At 34.2% G+C, this 24855-nt stretch overlaps 2 protein-coding genes across 2 annotated transcripts in view; one reads left to right on the top strand and one right to left on the bottom strand.

The window, feature by feature from the left end:
• Positions 1-194: 194 nt before the first annotated feature.
• Positions 195-7488, bottom strand: LOC126833642 (alpha-aminoadipic semialdehyde synthase, mitochondrial). Its single transcript, XM_050565089.1, has 17 exons — positions 7182-7488; positions 6949-7095; positions 6075-6251; positions 5858-6010; positions 5474-5601; positions 5317-5414; positions 5126-5253; positions 4529-4803; positions 4287-4458; positions 2723-2921; positions 2409-2649; positions 2092-2341; positions 1340-1511; positions 1143-1237; positions 852-1053; positions 600-776; positions 195-533 (listed from the first exon to the last, which is right to left on the bottom strand). The coding sequence occupies exons 1-17, from the start codon at positions 7233-7235 to the stop codon at positions 418-420; spliced, it is 2784 nt and encodes a 927-aa protein (XP_050421046.1). The 5' UTR covers positions 7236-7488; the 3' UTR covers positions 195-417.
• A 1471-nt stretch (positions 7489-8959) lies between these two features.
• LOC126847641 (carboxyl-terminal PDZ ligand of neuronal nitric oxide synthase protein) overlaps positions 8960-24855 on the top strand; it is a 39195-nt gene continuing 23299 nt past the window's right edge. The window contains exon 1 of the mRNA XM_050588028.1: positions 8960-9626. Within this exon, the coding sequence (XP_050443985.1) occupies positions 9498-9626 (129 nt within the window). The 5' untranslated portion in view covers positions 8960-9497. The remainder of the gene's footprint in view (positions 9627-24855) is intronic.

Raw genomic sequence — 24855 nt, 5'->3', positions numbered from 1 at the left:
AGTTCAACAATATGTAAGTAAGCTTAATTGTTTTAATAATTAAAATTTTACTTAAATAAAATATTATTAATTCAGTATTTTAGGAAATAATAAATATTTATTTGCTTTGATTTTGTGGGATATACTTGAAATTATAGCTTAAGAGGTTATAGGCCATCGTAACATTTTGAACACATAAATAAGAACGCATACGGTCAAAATGAACACATAAATATACTTTAAATTTTGTCAATCATACACCTGACTCTTAATAAATGCATATATATATAAACGTATATTTTATCTTTATACGTCGTAGTTATCAGGTATACAATACATACTCAAAATCCGTGTACATAAATCGTGTAACATACTTATCTATATGGTCGTTATTAGCTTATGCGTGTCGTTATTATACGAGTACATTAATTATTAGATTCATTGTTCTACGACCGTCGTTTGTGCTGATATTCCTTCTAATCTCAATCGGGTTAACATCGGCCTATAAATATCCGGAGTAAACGGCAACACCATCCCTTTTGCTTGGATTTCTCCTATAACGATACGAAATTGTTAATGTAATCTGTCTATTAAATTACAAACGAAACCGACAGGTATACCTTGAAGGACCATGTTAGTCGCGATGGCTGTTGGAATCCCAACGGTTTTAGCCATGGCTGTGTAACCGTATGTATCACCGTACGCCACTAGTGTCACCAATTTCTTTTCGTGTCGATTGCCAGGCCACAAAACTTCGATATCGTGGTACAAGACCACTAAGTCCCTTTCGCTTTTGCCTGTTGCAAAGAAAATATGCACGTTAAATGGAACCGTTATGTTAGTACTGCTAGACCAGCATAGCTGTTACGTACTCAGTGCCAATTTCGAACCGATAAAATGGGAAAACGTATCCAACGGAGAACCGAGCTTCGTTACCGGTTCGTCTAGCAACAGCCCGAGTTCCACTACTTTATTGACAAACGAATTGCCGATTTTGTCACCGACTTTCGACAGCAAGTTTTCGTAAAATATGTCGGCATCATTGAATTCCAACAAAGTGCACATCAGCTGACGCTGCAATATCAGCAAGCATAATTAGCAAACAGTATCATATCGTACCAAGCAATGCCATAAACAACAAAACAGATAGGTTCTATACTTACCCAGGTGATGTCCGGTCCGTCGGGATGCAAAGCTGTATGGTTGTTCGGGTCTATCAACTGCAACTTTTGAAGTATTTTCATCATATCGGTAAACCCTAAATCATTGTAAACATTGTGTCAATTCGGATAACTCCAACTACAGTAAACTTGTACTTTACCATATAACATCTCTGCTAACTAATTACTAAATATCTTACCTTTGTACCGTATAGTGCCCCTGAGCATGGTCTTTACTTCCGCTGCTATTCCGTATAGTTGGGAGTATTGAGTACTGTCTCTGTTAGGAAAGCCTTCGAACGCGAAACCGGGTAAAAAATTTAACTCTTCTGTATTATTCATTAACGAACCCCCGGCCGGGATTTCTATAATCTAAAAATCAATTAGGTTAAGTAAGGTTGCCGGCTTAAACGAACTGGCACTCAAAATTTCGTGGTGCACGGTTCAATTGTTATATATACAGGCATGCAATACGTATATAGAGGGGGAGGGGGTAACGAAAATTGTGGTGTTAGATTACCAAGATTCAAATTATAAATAATTTTTTATGATACGATGCTCTTAGAAAAAAAATAACAATAAGCGATATTATTGTGATGACTAATGCCCTTTTCCCAATTATTTTAAAAGTGTCCAAACACATTGAACACAAATTTCCTTTATCCCATACAACTAATATATTTTGGTAACCGTATATTTGTTATTAAGTTTGAGAGATATTGATGAGGGTATGACCGCAAAGCCCTCTCGGTAAATTCTAGCGGTAATTAAGAACGGTACCCATGAATAAGTTTAGGATTACAACAGATCGGTAATTTATAATTTTGTTTTGAACAATTAAGTAACAAAAAGTTAACTTTGTCTATTGAGTATCTTCCATTGAACATTTAAGTTTAAATGTCAGTCGAATGTAAAATTTAAAAAAAGGTTACAGATTTAATATGGTAAATACTTTATGATCCTGTAAATATTTAGCTTCAGATATGGTATTTATAAGTGCTCCACGAGGGAACCATGAAAATTTGTATCTTAACGGGTTGTTTGAGTATTCTGGTGCTGGTAAACCTCCGCAATAAGAAATAAACGATTCTATTTTGCCGCCTTCTTGGTGTATCTCATCTATACACTCCATTGCCAATAAGTGATCGATACCAGGATCCAGACCGACTTCATTCACCACAGTTATACCAGCTTCGACTGCCCTAAAGCAAAAAAAAAAAAAAATGTTCAAGTTGAAAGAAAATTTGTCAGTATGAGATACAATATTACCTATCGTGCAGCTGCTTCATTTGTTCCGAACAATATGAGGCCGTTACCATATTTTTTCTATATTCAATACACCGTTCGGCCACTAAAGTATGGAACTGACTAGGAAGAAGCGAGACCACTATATCTGATTCTTTGACAAGAGTTCTTAAGCTTTCAATGTCTTTAAGAATATTAATGTGTATTGGTTGTACTCGATTAAATTTATTTGAAATACTATTAGCTTCGTTCATGTCTACTGAACCTACAATTGTTTGAATATTTAAATGAATTGCATATTATGATAATATTAAAGGGTTAGAGTTACCACAACCTACCGAGTTTTATCACAATTGATTCGTCTCTCAACAAATATTCGATGAGGGGAGCGCACACATGACCTGATCCCAGAACAAGCACGATTTTCTTACACTCATCAACACTTGACGATTTAAAAGACGTCAATCTGTTAGATAATCGTAATTCATGAATGTATTCGAACCGTTCTGTTAGTGATCCGTTACTTGCGATAATGGCCTATATTTAAATTAAACTTTGTAATCAACAAAGTGTTACTTATTGAGTTGTATAGTTATGTTTCTTTTAATTTTATTGAAACTACTAAAATTTAACTACCCACATAAAATAAATACAAACAATAAAAATGTTTAGGACTTTAAAATTAGTTGTCTAGACCCGTGGTACACGATTGCGAATGATTGTCGGAAGATCAATGAACAAATATTTTACACCCGAAAATCAAACGATTGCGAACGATTTTCGTGCGACGTTGTCAAATCGTGTAACGATAATAATAGGTGGCACTTTTTTCGGCAAAAATGTATCAACAATTTTATATATATTATAAGGATTCTAAAAGTAACTGGCAAAAAGTATTTAGGAAAAAATATTTAAATGTATATAAATGGTAACTATAATGGTTGATGAATTATTATTAATTGTTTTTACTCCAACAATTTTCAATTTTATAATAATTATTAACATTATATTAACTATTATTATATATTATATATTTTTATAATTTTTACTTCAGTTAAAATCAACTTTTACTATGGTATTATCTTCACTAACCTTTTTTTTTAATTCGTTATTCATTTCTTGACAATTTAAAGTACTATCTTGATGGGAAATATACAAATTTAAAATAATTATAATTGTATTAAATGCATTTTAAAATACCAAACATACACATTCAACCGATCACCAATCGTGATTAACACTAACTAAATGAAAGTTTGTACACTTGAAGTAAAAAGTCAGTGTATTTTACCGTATGATAATTGATAACGACAAACCTATATATCGAAAAATACTTAGTCGACGTTGTCAGGTATAGCAATTTTGTAGAAGATTACCAATATTTACGATTTTACTTTTGTTATTATATTATTATTATGTACTCATCGATAAGATCGATACGGCAACGTTTCAATCGTGTTTCGCTCGTCTAGAAATATCATACACACTCAGCATATATAAATGTATTTACCTACAACTTCAAAGTACAATTTCTAACATGATTAACACGTTAAATTTTGTAATAAGGCGTTGAGTGTTTAATTTTGAACTAACCGTTAGGCATATTACAAGTAATAATGTAGGTACGATATAAGTTATAACTATGAAGTATAACTTAAACTTAAGAGCAAAGTACAAAGTAGGCAAATTTTCAACTAAAGGGTACTTAATTTATGTTAGAATAACTTATTATTTAGTCAGACAAATAATTTAAAATTTGTCTTTTAATAAAATAGGACTTGTTATATAGATGCGTCCGTTTGATACAGTTTTACCATTAATTATTGATAATGACGTATGTCATAATTAATAAACTTATCAATATTAAACCCATTTAACGATTAGTTTGTATCTTATCATTACCCCGAGTACAGTTGGCGAAAAGTTTTGTTCGGCCAACGGCTCGGTAGCGTCCGATTGGAGTATATCCATCGCATAAGGTAATACCAAATTTCCAAACAAATCTGTCGATTCCATAGGAAGTTGCGTTGGCATATTATCTATAGAACATACCAATACTCCGGAACCCTTAAAACTGTTGTGCACGTTTTTTTTTAAGAAAGCTTGACACTCGATAAAAGAGGTTGGACATTAATGTGGGTTACCTCTTAGTGTCTTTGTGCAGATGTGCGTCGTAGAGACAAAACGGGTTGTCAATGGTCGTGCATTCGTTCATGAACTCGATTGATCCGCCTGGATCGGCAGATATGTCACAGATACCAAGCAACCTGTGAGGCAGACCCGGTGCTCCTTCAGACACCGGAATCCAAGGAAGTTGCGACGGGGTGAGTAATTTTTTGGCGTCGGGTACGGTTAGAAGCTTGGAGCTGTCCGGCGCCCAATATATTCCGTTGATAATAACTGAAGCATACGGTGCAATCTGTAACGATACGATGATGTCTATTAGGTAAAGCATAAAGTATATTAACAAGTCGGGTAACACGAGGATCACGGATATCTCCCACGAGGACCATTAATATTAGCGTACCTTACGTGTTAGAAAAAAGTCTATCACGTAGCACGAGAGTCACCGGTGATTCTCAGGTACACAGAGAAAGCTGTTCGAATAAGCTCTTAATGCGCTAACAAAGTTCAGGCGAAAGATATCTGTGTTTCTCAAGATAGATGAGTTTTTTTTTTAAAACAATTCTGGTAGCCAACGGGTTAAATTTTACTTATTATGAACTTGATGTTGACAATACTTTTTTATTAAATGTGGACATGTATCTAGACGGATGTTGTTCACATTCCTCCCGGTCGTACCCACCTCCTTCGATCCTCTCCAAATGGTCTCTGCGCCTGACCACACAAGCATAGAACTTGGCGTTGGCTAAACACACAATACATTTATTATAATTTTATTAATTTCTTCCCATAAATTATTGATAGTTACAGCCGTGTTCCGCTACTTTCTGAAGCATAGACGGTGGTACGTACTCGTGCGGGAGCTCTTGGAATATTTCTTGAGCCCCTTGAGACACGTTGCCTGACCTTCGAATGCGTCAAATAATTAAATGGCATCAATTTTTTTTTAACTATTTTACACTTACCCCGTGAAAACAAACGTGATGGGTCCAATGGATTTAGGCATCATTCCTAGGGCTATCTCGTACCCGGCATCTCTCAATGCTTGTCTGGCCATCATAGAGTTCCTATAATTGTGCGCTGGTCCAATGTGCTACGGATGGTTATCTAGTATTTAATTAGTACTTTGGGTAAGCAGAGATCTAGGAGACTAGTTTATTATCAAAGGGACTTGAATCTTTAATAAAACATAGACAATCGAGGCCTTTGCCCAAGAATCATTATGTAAGTATAGGTAACCTTTTAAGACTGAATTTAAGTCTCCATAAGCTTTCCATCAATCTCCATAAATGGTACTTAGAAGCCCATACCATCAATGCTACGTTTTTTTTTTTATAGATATAGCTTACCATCAACGGTGTATGGTGTCCCAACGCCAATAGCCTTAGACCCAGACCGTGCAAGATATTTATAATACCGGCTATGCCAGCATACTTTCCGAACGCCACCACTCTGTTGCCGGAGTCATCCATTAGTTTCTCGTAATCGATTAACCGTATGTTCTTCGAAACAAAAAAAATATCCATTAAAAGAAGTTTATTACAAGAAAGCGAATTAATTTATTACTTTTTCTAGTACGGCGTCCAAGAGTGGCATATTCGCATCTTGGGCTTTGATCGTGTGCGAAAACATGCAATATGTTTTGTCCGGCAACAGTAAGTCTATGGGTACTTGTTTGACGCCAAACACAACTGATGCTTCTGATATGTCTTCCTGTATAACTGCCCCGGCGTTAACGTATGCCTAGTATAAAATAACAAAAAAACTATAAGACAGTACATTGCTGTACTCCTTAGATGATTAAAGGCGACAGTGCGGTGGTTTTAAATTAAAAAAACCGATTAACGTTATTTGATGCACTATAATCATCGTACAGTAGTCCAATGCCGTAAAAAACCTGTTAAAAATTAGTTTTTTTTTATTCAAATTTTAGATCCTTGTTACTTTTATGTGATAATACATTTATATGCATTACATTCATTTGATTCTATTAGGTTTGAACAATTTTCAATGCCCCATGAAGTTAAACGGACTAGGGTTAAAATAAATTACAGATTTCTGATCATAACTTACTTTGTTTCACGGTAAACTACCGAATTATTTTTTCTAAAAATTAGTAGGTATACCGTTCAAAAATATGTTTTAAGATCTCTTACAGATGATCACGAAAAATTAATTATTCGTATAAATAAATCACGTATGAAAAATATCCAATTTTGAGGTAAAATTTGCATAAAATTCTGTCTAAGAATCGAGTTCCGTCATGTTTCACGCCCAAACCTGCATTGACCGTATTCAATAAAAAAAAAAAAATAATTTACCTAAACGACGTTAATGTTTTTAATCTGGGGCAGGTTTTTTTAGAGTTTCGCCGTGACTATCAGTTTACTCTAGGTACTCTTTTAAATGAAAATATATACATATATAAAATAAACTTTACTTGAACGGGATAAGCTCTTCTGTTGGCAGGTTGAACGATCACCTTAACTCCATTCCTAGTCAACTGGGCCACGTTGGCCGGCGCGAACGGTGCTCGTCTCTCCCACACGGATTGATCTTCCCTGCGTATGGCTATTACTTTTCCGGTCTAAAGAAAACGGATTTACAATATTGTTTAAAGCAGAACATTTATTGGACATCTTCATGTCATGTCATGTCTTCATGTAATCTTACGTGTTTTTTCCGGACAGCCATAAAACGAGTGCCACTTTGGCAGCACCTCAGCATGGTTGAATGGCAAACGGCGAATCAAAACAAAATAAACGTTAAGCGTTGACGTGTTTATACTTGACGAGTTTATGTTAGGTCGTTCACGTTAGACATATTGAATGTTCAATACGGACAATTGCATCATTTGTTTAGCTAACGAAAAATATTGTTTTTAAGTAATCTTCGATGGTCGACCAGTGGAGGGAATCGATGAAACCGAGATACGCACGTCTATATACATACGTTTGTATAGATAAAAAAATTAGATGAACTCACAAAACCGCGTGCTCGGGTGTTACGGACTACCGTAAAGGTCTAAAGTCCTCGCTAGTGGAAAATATAATATAACCTATTTAAATAACACAATGTATAATATTATCAGTTGTTCCGTATTGATTAATTAACAATAACAAGATGATCAACAAAAGCGACCACTTTCAAACGGTTAAGTTAATATTTAATACAAACCAATATTTACGATAGATCACTGTTTATCTAACCGTGTGTAATCTGTGATAAATAAACGAATCTAATAACGTGTATGTAATCTAATCTAATTGTATTATGTAGTTATTTTATATGACCAAACCATTGATATGTTTCAAAACTGTATTTCTTAAATATGTTATAGAAGGTGTCTACCAAGAGTAGAGAATTTTTAACTCGTTGTTATACGACGGAGATTCTGTGCGTGTTCGTGTGTATGTGTGTATGTGTGTGTGTGCTCGACTGTTTGTCTGTGCCATTCTTATGTCCTTCGATAGCGACTATACGGATTCGAATATTCCCCTAAAATTTAACCAGTATGTATGCTTGATCGAATGGTCATGGCTATACAATTTTCGAACAGGCCAGTTTTTGTAAAGTTAAATTTAAAAGTAGAATAATTGGAATATGTTTTTCTCGTTTATTCCGTAAGAGTGAACTCTTTCAATTTTTGATTCCTATAAATTCCAACTACATACCATTTGATTACCGTTTTCTGGGTCTTCTTAGTTTTACATCGAACCTAAACGTGTATATTATCCTCCATTCACACATGTTATTGATTTTACTGATTCTATAATCTTTAATTTTTTTAGCTTCGATGCGATAGCTATTCTTCCTTGTGGACCGAATTGTTTTAATTTTTATAAGCATACGGAAGACTAGGTTTACTATGTGCGAGAGATTCTAATCTAAGATTTTGATTTACAGCTAGAGCATATTTTGTGTTCATATTATACTTAGTAAAAATGTTGACTGGTCGATAACAAGTCTTGGATAATTACTTTTAATGTTATTAAAGTTTAAAAATTAGGACGGAAAGTGGAGTGCAGATGTGTAACGCGCGCAGGTCAAATAATACTACACTCCACCCTTCCTCCCGTCCTAAATTTTAAAATTTATCCAAAACTGGATACCGACATGTAAAAATGTTCGTCAAACTATTCTACTATCGAAAAGTAATTAAATATAATATACGTTGTCATTTAAGTTTCAAACGTAGAAAGCGCTTTGACAAATACTGAAAAAGGTAAATATTTTGTAATTGTATAATTGTTGTACAATAACATAAATACAAATGTTTTCAAAAAGAAATATGATAAAATTGTTAACATTTTCTGAGAAAACGAGTGTCTTACGTTAAATTGATCACCTTGCATGTGGTATAAAACGTGAAACGCACGTTTAGTTGTGTAGATGGCGAGGGCAGTGCGTGAGTCATGTGGTCGTCCATGAGCAGCGGACGAGTATATTGTATAGTCAGTTAGTGCAGACCAGCGCTCGAGTCGTTTCGCTGGTACGTCCATCCGTTCCGCGAGCTACCCGGTTGAATACGTTAATCGCCGTTGTCAGTTTAAAAAATAATATTAATCGTAAATCGTTAAAATAATTGTTTAGAAAAAATTAAATCAGTTTTATTTGTTGTATTTTTTTTTTGTTCATTTAAAAAAATTTTTTTTTAGAAAAATGTCAATACTTATATGCTACTTGAAAAGAAAAACGACATGGTCGTCTGGTCTCGGTGTTTCGTATTAATAATAGGCCGAGAATGTCCCTTGGGCACGGCTCCAACGTGAAGCCGCCGCCGTTGTTTCGTGTGTTTTATCATAATAAACACAATCTCGAGATTCTACTTTTTTCCGTTGGTTTTTAACGCGCAAAATAATATTTTCGTATGAAAAAGCAAACGTAAACCTATTTTGTAGTATCGTAATTATTGTTCGGCGACCAGAGCGGTGCGGTAGACAACTCGAGTATCATATCGCGGTCCGAGTCCTCGTCGAATGTTGATGCATGGATACGTTAACCAGAAACATGCCGTCCAAGAAACAATACAACCTCGTGCCCAACGACGACTACGACACGAGAATACCAATGCATCCGGAAGAAGCGTTCGAGCACGGTATTACATTCCACGCCAAGGTACGAATCAACCACGTTACTCGTCCGAGATAATGCCTAATAGATACACGGCCGATAACCGTCAACACCGTCTGCGCGTTTAGAACCCTTTTTAATGAACTATGTAGAGAATCGCCTAATAACATTAATTCACACATCTTAGGTACGTTACTAATATTAGTATACCTAATGCTGCGATAACAATGTAACGCGCAATATGATCACAATCCGAGAAACGGACGACGTGTTCCCGGTGCTTCTTGTACACAATATCTTTGTCTTGGACTATAGTGCGCGGTTGAAATACGAATGACGGAAGGATCGAGAAGGATCTTTGTTTCAAACGTACATATAGGTGGGTACACGGTCTCGCAGCAGTAGCGCCGCGCCGTGTCAACGATTCCTTTTATCTCGTTAAACCATCCGTCCGTGGCTGATGTTTAGATCCGCCAGATAGACCGGAATACTTGAATTTCGCATTTGGTATTTCGACGAAACTCGACTACTCCCCTTCGAATTCGAATCTAATTTAAATGCGGTTTGTATAATATGTCGACCGTATAGAACACCGTGCACGTGCTGTAATGCTATTTTGTTGTCGTCGATCGAGTTTTATCCGAATCCAGTGTCATCTCAAATTTAACACCCCCAGTTGATAAGACGTTCAAGCTCCAGGAATCCGAACGCTTTTAGACGCCTTCTTTGAACGTTGTAATAAAGGTTCCACTTCTCTCAAGAGTTTGCTAATAACGGGATGACGGCGCACCGCATTTTAAGTATTTCATCAGTGTCACTGGACATCATTCGTTGTCCGTTCAGATAATCGTGACTATACTGTATCTCAATCTAAGTGTAACGTGTTCGGGGTTTTCGAAAAATTAGCTCGACAAACGACGATTGACGGTATTACTATTTGAATGCAGTATTAACAATCGAGTATTCTTGAAACGGCATACTTGGCATTAAAACCAACCTACACGGTACGCCGATAATTGAACCTAAAAAGCGGACCATGATGTACAACAACCCGCGGTGGAGTTGGATTTATACCTATGCATGTATGTTCATCGTTAACCGGAAATGGCCAACCGGCTGTCCGACTCTATTAACGACCCACAAACGAATATTTCACGGTCCCTATTTAAATGTGAAAATAAATTATCATACAACACCGAGCGGTCATTTTTGCCGTCATAATATAATATCACGAATTTATTACTATATATAAAAGTAAATTTGCATGGTATCAATATGTGTGTGGAAACACACAGTTTATTTTTAGCTTTGACAACAATTTGATTTTACGATGATGGCGTATAACTTTCTCACAACTAGATTATCGATCATAAATCATAATTAATTGATTTTTAATAGAAAATAATGCAAATGATAGAAGTATAAATGCTTTCTACTGCGAACACGCATCGTGACATTTTTATTGAAACTTATTACTCAAGCACTTTTAAATGTATTACCACCTCCAAACCAATATCTACTCCGATCGTTCGACCATACTGTGTCAATTTCTTGCTGTGCCGCGTTCCTAATGTGCTGACTTCCTATTTTTGGGAGGATTAAGCTGAGTTTACTGTTTTTTAAGCACCGGCATCAATAGTCATTAGCTTGTTTGTTTTGGTTTTTGGTTCGTCGGGTTACTGTGTAGGTATGGTGAACATGTGCGGTAGAGACATGTCATGGGCCGCCGCTATAAATCCTGGGTGGTCACCCATCCGGGATCAAGCAGCGACGGCCACAGCTTATCCGAATAACACCTGAGAGGAGGAACACTGCCGCCCAAACTATGCTCTTTTTTCTATTTTGCTATACCGTTTAAATTATATTGCCAATACAATACGTTTTACTAGTATCGAAATATGAATAGACTGTAAAAAAAACATTTTATAAGTACATACCGTGACAAATGGAAGTTTGGTAAAAATCATTAAAAAACCATTAACGTTGAGACAATATTGTTTGCTTCATTTTTTGTGTATACTTATAAAAAAAAGATTACAATTACAAAGTACTTAAGTATTTCTTAGGATCCATTAGAAAAAAACGAAGAATTTTTTTTTATGCACTCTTGTAATTAAGATCGAGTACTAGTTTTGTTTTTTTTTATAAAAATGATAACTGATAATAGGTCAGTTGGTAAAAACAATTAATCGGTAAAAGTATCAAGCAGACTTGGATTTAAATATTATGAAATGTATAGTGTTTTTTTAAAGTATGACCCTTTAAATATTATCGCAGAAAATTCGTTTTGCAGTTCACTCAGCCCGAGGCTAAATCCGACCCTGGTACCAGCATAATAATTTCATTCGTGGTGTTGTCTGAATAAATTTAATTAAAATTAAAATGGGGTAAGGAAGCGATGACGAAAAATTATTTAAATACCAAATGCTTAGATGTACGTGGTTTCACGCTTTGTTAAATCCATCTATATAAAACTCCTTTAGATATATTTAATTAGATCATAATATAGCGAATTAGAGTTCATTATAAAAATGCTGTTGCATTATGGAAATCATTAGACAATCGCTAAAAATATGTTTTCACTATTCTTCAACTGTGAACGTAATCTACATAATATAATATTTTTTGAAAACTTCACAAAAATGAGGTTTAACAAATATTTAATTATTTTTCGGCTGGTATAACTGTTCCATATGAATTATGTGTACCTACACATTGCGGGTAACGGTTAGAAACCGAAGGAAAAAGGAAAAATAACAAAACGTATCGAAGCACGTTCTGTCTTTGACGTGGTTTGTCATTATTATACTGGAAAATTGGAACAGTACGATTAGATATGGTCAGCAGAAACGCAAAAAGGAGTCCCGGCAAGAAGTAGATGCGAAAAAAATCTAAGTCGAGCGTGTTTTCCGGCATTAGACACGGATTTTCCGTAGTGAAAATTTTCGCCATTCATAAGATGAGGCCGTGTCGCCGCCAAAGCCATTACTTGGTCAAAGAGCATTACTGACGGGAGAAAGCTAGCCATAGCGGAGTTCGATTTTGTGAGATGAACAACAGTAATATTTTTTTATCGAATATGTGCCGGTACAGCGGGAAAACACAAGGGGAAAAAAATTTGCCACGTGAAAAACATAATAAAATCGTTAACGATTAGCCGCGACCAGATAACAGGTTTTCGCTTTCAAGGCAACCGTTACTCACAGCCGTTCCCATTATACGCGTTTAGCCAACTCCCGGGTTATTCTACGCGTTTTATCCATACTTACGCATCGATAATGATGATGATGTCACATATTTTAATGCGCTTCTTGATGTCACGGATGATATTTGCATTGTAGCAATGACGTCGTTCACCGTATGGCTTGTATCAGGTATTTAAGCGTGTACGCAATATAATATCCTAGCAATTTTACATAGAAGTCACATTGCTATTACTTTAGTGGTAATGTTATTAGCTCGTCTGTCGTACGATGCAGGTGTCGGATTTCCAAATCGCTTCGATGAGGTTTCCCCTTCGAGAAAATCCGATTTAATATCCGTGTAACATGACTATTATGTTCGAAAAAACGCATATTATGGTTACTACATAAAAATTCTTTACGCGCAAAAAGACACTACAAAAACCAACGTCCTTTTTGAATCCCGCTTTTTTATCCAAATTTTATCGGAACGGAAAATTAAATTCCATTAGTTTTTCAAAAAAAAAAAACAAGTCCATTTAAAAAGGTTATAGTAGCTGTTCGAAGTTTGAACATATTAGTGCGTTTTAAAATTTATTATAAAATGCAACATTCAAATTGGTACCTAAGCATTAGACGGTAATCAATATTCGACTTAAAACAAAAAACGATACCTGATCGTTCAACGAGTTGATGAGTTTTCGAGTCTTAAGACGCAATAATCTTAAGAGAAAATAAAAACAACGAGTTTCCTTCGGCAGCAGGGTAATTCGAATTTCGAGATGTTCATTTCCGTTAAGCCGACAAATGGATCGTTGGAGGATTGTCAAAGAGACAGTAATTACTATCGTCAGATGAGTCACTGGTAAAAAAAGACGAGTTTTCTAAACCAAAGTGATTGACTCGTTATTTCGACATGGCAAATAAAAAAAAAACTCTGACTCACAACCCAAGCCCTCTCTTACTAACAACAACAAATGCAAACGGGTTTTTCACCTCTTAACGAACGTATAAAAGGTTTAAGATTTATATTATCATTATTGTTTTTTTTTGCAAGTGTGTATGCAAAATCGGTAGCTAACCGTGGCGGCGGGCTTAAAGAAAAGTACCGATGCGAATCAAGTTCGTGTCATGATTATCGCGGAACTGCGAGGAAATATTGAAAAAAATCACTTGGGCTGTTGAACCAATACATAATATAGACGGCACAGGCTAGGCAGCATGAATAATGCACGGTAATTTCCGTGCATAGACAAAGAGTCGCACGGGATGCGCATTGATCTTTCTTATGGATTTTGATAAAACCGTAGTGTGTGTGTGTGTGTGTGTATGCCTGCCGCCTGGTGGTCGACCCGTTGTTTCTCGATTAAGGATTACGAAATGACTGACCGGAATGCAGCTGCACTCGCCGTATATGTGGTGATTACTTGTTACCGGATAATTTTTTTTCTCTTAGAGGTATATTTTAACCATAGCCGGCTCTTTATTCTCGGTACATGTTGTCGTCGTGGCCGCTGTGAGTACGTGACCGTCGTCGGACGCACACAGAACGGGGTTGTTGAAGGTCATTAACCACACACTTACATACAAACAAAGCACAACGAGGGACACAAAGATATCGCCGTTTCTTATATTTTTTATCGTCCGGTAGTGGAGAGAGAGTAAAATGAATAGCGCTGGCGAGCTTTGACATACACACACACACACACACACACACACACATAAGTTTGGCTTGGCTCTTTATATTATTCAATACATTTCCTACTAGGTAGGTCCGCTTCTAGAGTTTTTAGTATTGCGTTAACTTTACTACCCTCATCTTGACAAATTCGTACTTGACCAACTTTTGGAGCCGTCCGTTCGATTTGTATCCGCCCCGTTATCGGATTAGGAAAAAGAAGGAACACCGTGTTGGCATTGTAAAGAAATAGGTTTGCCCCACCAACCAAGGAAATCACATTTTACGAGCTCCAATGAACTTATGGTAACTTTTATTCCAATAATAATTTCAACTGATGTAATTCACGACAATAACAATGCGGTATAACATGCCAGTTCATAACGCTCCGATAACGTTTTACAAAAAGAAATTTCTTTGTTGCAACAACAATACGTCGTGTCCTTACTATAGTTGAACATTGTTTTTACATAAGACCAAAAAAATCAAATCAAATATTTGGTAATTTTGTTTTACATATTCTTGTTTGAGATTAACTTATAAGAGGATAACGCAATTGCGAAAACTAATGAGTTAAAATTCTTATTAATTCGAACAATATTTTATAATATTAATTAAATAATTGTGAATTAAACTCAACACATTTAGGTTATTTAAAAAAAAATACCACGAAAAACGTTATTGGTTTTATTTATCGTTTGAAAAACTTTTAAATGGTTAAGTATTACATTTATTTTGTTCCGCAAGTTTTCTGTAGTCTTATAAAATATCTACTATTTACCAAGTACCAGTCTCGCATTCCGAGTATTTTAATTATGACTTCAAACATTTGTTCTTTGTGTTATTTAAATTTAAAAAGTATCCTTATAGGCATACAAAAAAAAATAGTAATTTTTCATTTAACGAAAGTAGTATAATTATTTATTGTATAGCAATTTATGTTTAAGCGTTTGCGTGGGTGAGTAAATCATGGTCACGAATGTTGTCGTATGGATTATTATATTTTTTAGAGTAATAAGTGTATTACATACTCAAATAATTAATTTTAATGGAAGCTTTATACTCGTATTATCTGAAAAATCTCGGTTATTATTAAAAAATAAAAATGTACTATACTTTTACAAATTGCGGCTTTTGGTCGTTTACATTTTTATTATTTTACTAATTATATTTTAAGTACGCTTTTCCCTCTGAAAACTGTTTACATTATTATGAAGAAACCATCAAGGTATATTCTGTAATACTTGAGCGTGATAGCCGAAGTATATTTTGTTAGTTAAAAATGTATTGTACGCGAGACGTCGCGACGTACACTTGGTCGACCGACCCTTCAGCTGCGGTACAATAGACAATCGTTAACCACCATCACCTTAGTGTAATTTTAAAAAATTTTCTTTTTTATACTATTGGGGATAATTAAAAGTCATTGTGGTCCCGGTTTATTTCTCTGCGTTGCACTATCTCTCGCTCTTTTTTTTTTTTTAACAGCAGCTGCATGAATGAATGGGCCGTTGTTTTTACTATATCTATATAGTTGTAGCATAATTTGTAAGTGAACACTATGTTATGTATAATGTTGAGAGTGGATGATTCAAGGTCATTCCACATTCTCCGATCTCTGGAGCTAGTAAACGCCAGTTGCCTCGTGTGTAGCATTCGTTATGACTCAAACACCGTGCCGGTTGTACTGTACAATAAGATACACTACATAATATTAAGATGATATCGCCGCCGCCAACACACTAACAACTATGAGTGTATCTCCGAGCTCGGTGCACAGTGCACATCAACTGCAACATCATCACACCGATGGTTTTATAATGCACGTCATTAAACATCCAAAGAATGCACGTGTACGACACTTCTTTGTACACAACGACTCTGTGGTGCAGCACTATCGCTGCCGGGAAATTTTGTTTCGAGTTGAAAAAAACACACAGAATCTATAATTTTTCATAATAATGGTCTTCTGGTTTTACCCTCCGGTCAGACGATTTATTCGAGAGTAACTGGAAAAGAAAACTACTGCAGTCGACTGTACCTAACAACCCGTTTATTTCACGTAATCCGATTAAATTATAGATTTTTTTCAAATATAGGTACTCCGTACTTATTTACAATAAACCGTTATGTCAATTGTCCAAGACTCTTAAGTCAAACAAGTGGGATCGACTAACAACAAACATTTTTGTATAAATGCGATTTTTTTAAATACAAATAATCCATAATAATTTTATTACTTTTAATTGAACATATTATTTAACAAAAACCAAATTTTAAGTATTTTTTTTTATAACAAAAAATTACCACTACTCGACCTTTAATATTCTAAATTTAATGCGAACGTGTGTTCGGACTTGCAATATCTATTTTTACGTACGAAGCGGGATTTTTAAGAAAACTACTTCAGGTGTAACCGGCCAAAAATATTTTATACTTAAACGCTTGTACAATTTTCAAGGTCGTTCGGTTGATGACATTATATGGTGATTTCATTTTGAATAAATCTACTCTTGGTTTTTATTTTATAGTTGGCGCAACGTTACCGTTTCTATTATATTATGATCTAGCTTACACACAGACTACTGTTAACTTAAAATTATAATCGTTAAACGGATGACGTGTTGTGTCTGCCGTGGTACGAAATAACTCTTCGATTATGATCGTCTTTTTAATGTAGTATTAATATCAAAACATCAGATATTAGTTTCCGAGTTTGTAAAAAAAAATCGAGTAAATAATAATTAATGTCTGGATTAATAGACTTTTTTAACGTTTACTAACGAGACAGTTCGTTGCTTATAAAACACGCTTACTGAAAGGTTAAAATAAATATTATCATGGTGTAGTCTTTTTATAGTCCACTAATAAATAATGACAATGTCCCGAGTTTCCTTTAAAAATATTTTTTCTTTATTGTACTTTTTTCTCAGAAACTTATGTTGCGTATACACATACTAAGTGTTGCGGAATGACCTGTAGCCTGAACTTTTCACTATATTGCTAACAATAAGATATACCGTTTGTAGTTTATATCATGCGCTTTGTCCTCGCGTTTGTAAAACGTGTAAACTGTCAGCTATTATTGTTATTTATATTTATTAATCCTTTAGAACTCTTAATTCTCTGACTTTTGATTGTTGAACTATTGAATAAATGTAAACGCGTTTTATTTAATTACAACATTATGAGATTGAAACGACTTAAATGGAGTAGTTGGAAAATGAATACAGCCACTTTGTAAAATGTGGCGTTCGGGTCGTTAGGAAATGTATTTTTCATTGAAACTTTCAACGTGTCGAGCGGGTTTTAAAGAGTAAAAGTTATTGGAAACTATTGCGCGTTGGGTTTTATCTTCGACAATGGTTAATGTAAAATTGGCTCAAATAGTAATTGAAAAACTCTGACACTACTTCCGTCGTATATTTGACAAGACAAAAGATACTTTTAATGCAAAGCTACAAAGTGTGTTTTGTCTATGTCGTACATACTTGTGCAATATTTTTTTGATTATTAAAAATTGTAATTAGCAGTGGGAAAGATACGTGGTTAAAACAACAACAGGTACTTATTGTTAGGATTTCATTAGAAAATAATTTTGGTTCGACCAGTCTTTGGGATAATATTATTTTAATTTGTGTTTATTATATAAATCAAAATTCACGTCGCAAAGTCAATTTTTTGCGACTTTTTTTTTATTTATCAAAAGGTCATGATAGAATTTAATAAAACAATTCATTTATATGTATAATACAATTTTTAAAAATATCAGTACATTTAAAATAATAAAGCCCATTTAGAAATTGGCACAGTGGAGAAATGGACTTCAATGAGGCAATAGTTGGCCATAAATCATAATAAAAATAAGTTTTAAAGTGAATCACTAGACCAACAGTAAGTTGATTCAATGTATAATTGAATGTATGCATTATGGTATGTAAAAGTCAATGTAAATTTTTACATACCTACTATCTACAGATTCACATTAAAACTATACTACCCATTATTTTTTAATCAAAGCCCACCTTTAAACCAAGGGACGTTCCAACCATTTTGTGTTATGCTCCTAATGAAATTATGTGACTATTTAGTAGTCTTGAGCTTACTTTTATTTATGAGTATATACGAGAAACAGCTGATATCAGCGTTATTCGAGTACTTCAACAAATTGTCGGGTTCCAGGAATAAAACGCTTACTATTCAATCAAATTAAAAAGGGGGAAACCCGTTTAGATTTCGTGTTTTGACGACATAGTGATAATATATGTATGTGTGTTCGGGGAAGGATATTATGTTAATACTAGAGCTATGCAATTTTTGAAAATCGTTAAAAATATCTTACGTAAGCGTATTCGTTAAATTCGGAGTAAACTATTTACAATAGTGATCAATTTAAGGCGTTAAAACTGTATTAACGTACTTATGTTAGACATTTTTGTTTAACAATTATTTCGATTTATATTGTTTTAAAATTCACCAGTAGGTTTTAACATTTTTTGTTGGAATAACTTTTTTTTATATTGTTTGCTTAATTGTTTTATATTAGTTCCGTGGTCAAACAGGTTATAAAGTTGTTCAGGTTTTACGTGTCTCTCTCTTGAATGCACGTTTTTTTTAATGCTTGGTAGCCTTTTATATTATTTGACTACTAAAACGGACAAAAATACATTTTATCTTTTTGTTATTAATAAATTATTTTATGGCCTATTTTAATCTAAAGAGGAGTGATCTTTTGAACATATCCGTTTTTAAAAATAATTCCTAAGAAAAAGTAATAAAGCCTTTTCACAGCATTAAATATTAATATAAACGCTGAGCAAATTGAATGACGGATTTTAAATTAAAACGTTTTACCCAAAATGTTACTAGTTTTCGGCTTTATAATAATTGGTTTTTCCCTGAAGGCTGTAATCATAGTGAGGCATCTCATTTTGCGTGGTTATGTTTAGATGATTGTAAAAATAATGAAAATCGTTATCAAGGACATTGTGATGAAAAAATCCTTATTACTGTTCTAAATTTTAATAAATAATTCATGTATAAATATATGTATAACTTTATAATATACCGCAAACAAATATGTTGTCAAAAAGAAAAACTACAAATTTGTTTAAGAACGTAGTGTTAGGGCGTTATAAGAATCATCTGGGTTTATTGTTTAGTTAAGATTTTTCAAAAATCAAAAAAAATTGTTTTGCCTATTCCGAACCCCTTAATAAATTAAGGATTATAAATCCATTTCTATACGTCCTCTTCAATTTTGCTATACTGCTCATTGTGCTGTAATCGTTATTATTTGATATTTGCGTCGTACTGTATTTCGAGACCACGGTGAATTTCGAGTAAAAGTGTACGTTTAAGAAAACAGCGTTTGTTGTTGCTGATAATATATTATAGTAGTAACATTACAACGTATGTTTTTGTTACGCTTTGTTTGTTGCAACGGGATATCCCGTTTACTCTGGATGAATAATAGTATATGCTAAATTATGTTTTCGGTTACTCGGTAGTAATAAACAGTTTCGATTAGTCGCAAACCATTTGACCCGACCTGTACAATATTATTATACGGTTTTGTCTATAACGGGCCTTTCACGAGCGCGGATGGCCTGAGGGTGGTTCCACGTGTCTCATCAGAGTTGGGTTTATAATCGGCTATAATCACTAGACAATATAATTTAACCGTAGGATTATAGACGGCGTGGGGTTACGATTGGATTTTCCTTCTTTTTTTTTTTGCGCCTTAAACCCGGGCGATCTCTACCCCCCTCCCTCCAGCCAGCCGGGTAAGTCTTCGATTTGGCCGATCTATTTTTCTTCGTTTCCCTCCCTACCTTAAGTGCCGTGCCGTGTACACACGTATTGCCCACATTGTTCGCACGCCACGGCCGAGCGTTTTTCGGTGTTGGATAACTCCTCGGTTCATTGTACACGGACCTAATATTGTTATATACAAGAGCGAGCATCAGCGGGCCGGGGTTATAATAAAATAATAATAATAGAAAATCCGAAAAACACATTCGCTTTTCTCCGGCCGTAATATGTTACATTGTACGCCGAAAAAGTCATTATCGGTATCTTGCATGTGTGTGTGTGTCACCTACCTACTACCTACGCCGTACTTAATACCATTATTATTCCATCATTATTACTATTATTACATTATCATGTCATTACTTATATATATATATATATATGTATAACCGTGTATACGGTTACCGCGGTCGCGGTGAACATAGTATATATTATATAGCGATAGCTCCGGTGTCGACCTTAAAGAAATATTTCTGGGCGGGAGCGAATTAAATGCGGAAAAAATGCGATCCAACAATAACAATAACAAATGAACCAAACGGTGCAAGCAAGGCCCCTTGACATAATATTATGATGATTATACGATATAATGCGTTGGATGCTCGACGAATCCTTACTCGTCCCGAGTAACCTGCGAATGTTTGTAATACTAGAACCGTCGTGAAAATGTAATATATGCGCATTAGGTGTTGTTTACTTAAGAATTTTTTTGACATATATTTCCTGTTCCCCGTAAGAAAAAACAAGACGCACCAATATCACGGTGTGTATTGAACACGTCGTAATAATGTTCAGTGTTCACACGATGGATCATAAGCGGTTTCTTATATTGCTATACTTTATTATTCAATACTCAGGAGGAATATAAAAATATAGTACAATAGGTATTTTTAATCTTACACGGCGACACAACTTCGGATTTACTTTTGTTAAGGATTAAAGCAGTCAAAAAATACTAGATGCTGCATAAGTGGCTTAGTATATTTTATTTTTAAAAATATGAAAATTTAGGTAAAAGCAATAGTATGTCAATGCTCTTATAGATGAACCATTAATTTATTAACAAAGTAAACAATTTTATACCATTCGCGGATTTGCTGCTAAAAAACTCACAATAGACTCTGTAATATGCCAGAAACGGCTAACTAAAAACTTAATATATGCTTGTCTTGCACAAAAAAAAAATCCAACGCGACCTTTCGTTTCATAATATAATACAATAAGATGCATTCATGCAGTTTGAAATGCCATCGTGTGTGTAATATGAAATATTTCACGTATTTACTATGCAACTGTAAAGGTTATGAGCAAAATAATATTCTTATAATTTTTCATAAACTGTTTTATTCATAAAATGTTTGACAGTCATTTTTTGACTTTCAATTTTTTTACCATTTCTAAATCAGTCAATGAGCCCAATGTTGTGCTAACTTCTTACTGTGCTGGGATGGTTTTTTTTCTATAGTTTTTTTTTACTATACTGGCTTTATACCTTGAGTATTGCAAAATAAATTTAAACCGACAGAACTGCTGCCCCTAAAACTAGCGATCGCGGATGTTTTTTCATTTAATTCCATCGTTACGTTATTTTACGAGTCTCGTCGTATCCAGTAGGTCGTTTGATATGATGTACATTGTATTTTGTCGGCATAATACAATTTCAGTTGTAAAAGTACGGTGTTTAAAGTTTTTGTCGAAATAAAATCGGAGAACGGGTATTGTTTTGTACGAAACGATCCAAACCATAGTCTGTGCGCTTTAATTAGTATTCATGAATTCTACTTGTGAAACGTTATTTCCCGTGAAGTTTTTTTCTTTTGGATTTTTTCTATCATAAAACTTACTCTTCGCACAACGCAAATTTAATTTAACGCCCCCGACAAGAGTGACGGCACTTAATCGGACTAGGCTCTGGTTTTTTTTTTGCCTTTCCGTCATGTCAAATTACATGGACCGACATCGACCGTAGAGATTTACAAGGGAAGATTGTTCGGGAGTTATGACGAGCTTTTACTTGCGCGTAGGGTATTATTATTATTTTGGTCTCCCCTTTGAAACTTTTACCGGTCCCGACCAAATGCCTGGAGGCGTCATAATAATTTTAACTTTTTACTGTCACGCTTGTTGTCGTCGCGAAATACAAACATTTTCTGGCAGTTTTCGCGTAAACCGCGGCTGCTTTAACTCGTCGTTCGCCCACGAACCTCTCCGCCATAGATGTCACGACGATACAGAGAGAGAGATAGACGGGGAGAAAACTACCGTGATGATTTTTATATAAATATTAATGCTCAAAGATTTTAAAAGTCACACTATTACTGTGCTAAACGCCTGGCTGAAATGCGGCGACGGATATTTTGAAAGCAAAGATAGCCACTACTAGTCACTACTAGCCACTATAAGCGTGGTCATAACGAACGGATTGCCCTTGGTTTTCGTAAAAAATCAGTACAGATATAACTGAATATTTTATAAAGCGCACATATTTGATTTATCCCCAAGAAGAACCGTGACCGACGACGATTTAGTATGTAAAAAAAGTAATAAAAATGGATAGGGTCGATTTTTTCTATTCTGTATTAAGATCCGCTAGTCAATATAGAAAAATATAAACGTTTGCAAGTATTATTATAGAAACGGTACTTTCTAATTGTAAAAAGGTAAAAACCGTTCTAGTCTAACAAGTTTTAGTAATTGAATTAAAATTTTTAAATTGTATACTTATAACGTGGTTTTGATAAATAAAAAGACTAAAAAAAATTGTACTGCAGAATATTATGTAAAATGAGTATAATTATATAATATGTAATGAAACTAACCCGGAATAACTAGAATTTTATATTCGTTTTGCTGTAAACAGTCACCTCACAGCAACTACCGCTTACATTTCCCAAGTTTTAAAGATAATTAACAAATAATATTACTAGCGTATTTAATTTTATTTGTTTATAGCGACAATGTAGAAATGCAGAAATAAGAATGAACACTAATTTTTTTGAAAAAATAACTACCTTGTTTTTTTAAATAAAAATCTTTACATTTTATTCAGGCGACACACCAACTGTAAAACCGTTTAAGAACGGCCAAAAATAAATAAATTGCACACAAAATAATCGTAAGACCATATAATATTCGTATATGAAAAAATATGTGCTGTTTTTACCAATAAACATAAAATACGTTGCTTTTTTTGTACTTTAAATCTTATTTCATTTTTTATTTTTTCCCCATCGTGACGTGGCTATGCTTAACTCAAGTTATGTACAGAACGACTCTGATGTAATTGAAAAGCAAACTTCGTTTTATCCTTTTAAGCTAACAGAAACGTTTTATTCATGAGTCACGAGTAATATATTTTTCATTTTTTTAATAAGTGGGTACCCCAAAAGACATAGATGAAGTTCAGTTTAATGTTGGTTTATTTTAATTTCGTTTACTTAGGAGCTAATCTATTTTTATTTCATTTTCGTGCTCAATTTTACTTTTAAACTCGAATGGTAGCGAATAATACGAGCAACTTAACGAATTAGTAGGTGATACTACAAAATGTTAGGGATCAATATTGCAGTCTATTTAGATCGTTACACTTTTAAAGTATACCTAATAATGACTTGAATCAAAAGTGTGTTTAGCTTTAAATCACAAAAGTTTCTGTAATCCAGTATTTTAATATCAAATATTTTAAAATTTAACAGCTTGTGAGCAAGCTTGTTTTAAAGAATTTTATGAGTCTTTAAAAAGGAGTATGCAGTACCGAGATAATGTAACTGTCTAGATATTGGGGTTCGACATAGTAAGAATCAATTGTAACATTTATCTAGTTTCAACGATTGATTTACATGGTTTCAACCACATATTTTAAGGTCAGGGTTCTTGCATGGAACGTCCAATTTACTTTCTAGACCTGTATTAACAATTTAACCGTTAATGTTAACGAACTGATCATACTATCGTGATTGTTCTCAATTTAATATTAATTACTAAATACAAGGTAAGCCGTATAATCTCGTCAAGAAGGTCTTCGCTTCATCATGAAAAGCTTAGATGACCCATAAAAAAAAAATTATATATATACATATTACAAAATGTAGGAACTACACTAAGAAGTGAGCATACATGGGTGACAAAAGAACTCAAGGTAACCCAATAAGGTTGGTTTAGTTTTGGAGAAGAGATATATTTTGTTTCTTTAAAAGAAACCGTGGACTTAGTACACTGTACAAATTGTAGTATTTTTACATTGTATTTAGATGACGCTGTTTGTAGTCACATTAAAATTGTGCTATAGGTTTTACTAAGTAGAAACTTGTAAGAAACCAGGAGAATCTACCTTTTAAATGTATTGAATAATGCTGAAGAATATACATGAATAGATAGAATAGATTAAATCCAATATTCTATTCTATAGACTGTAGTATTACTACTCAAAAACGTATGCTCCCCTTTATTCTAGTTATAAAAACTAATGATAATTTTGGTAAATATTTTTTCTGTTTTTGAGATTTTGGCGTAATATAATATATTCTACACTTTTTTACTCAACAACACACCTAATAATCTCGAGGTTATGACGTTATTATTTCATATACTTTAACGGTTT

This window comes from Adelges cooleyi, unplaced genomic scaffold (assembly GCF_023614345.1).
Source record: "Adelges cooleyi isolate 19-005CV unplaced genomic scaffold, UGA_ACOO_1.1 ACOO_flye_CR_arks_rails_tigmint_CR_PRNA_1, whole genome shotgun sequence".
NCBI classification, from domain to species: domain Eukaryota; kingdom Metazoa; phylum Arthropoda; class Insecta; order Hemiptera; family Adelgidae; genus Adelges; species Adelges cooleyi.
The sequence above is the reverse complement of the archived record's forward strand: the minus strand, read 5'-3'. Positions and strand labels throughout refer to the sequence as shown.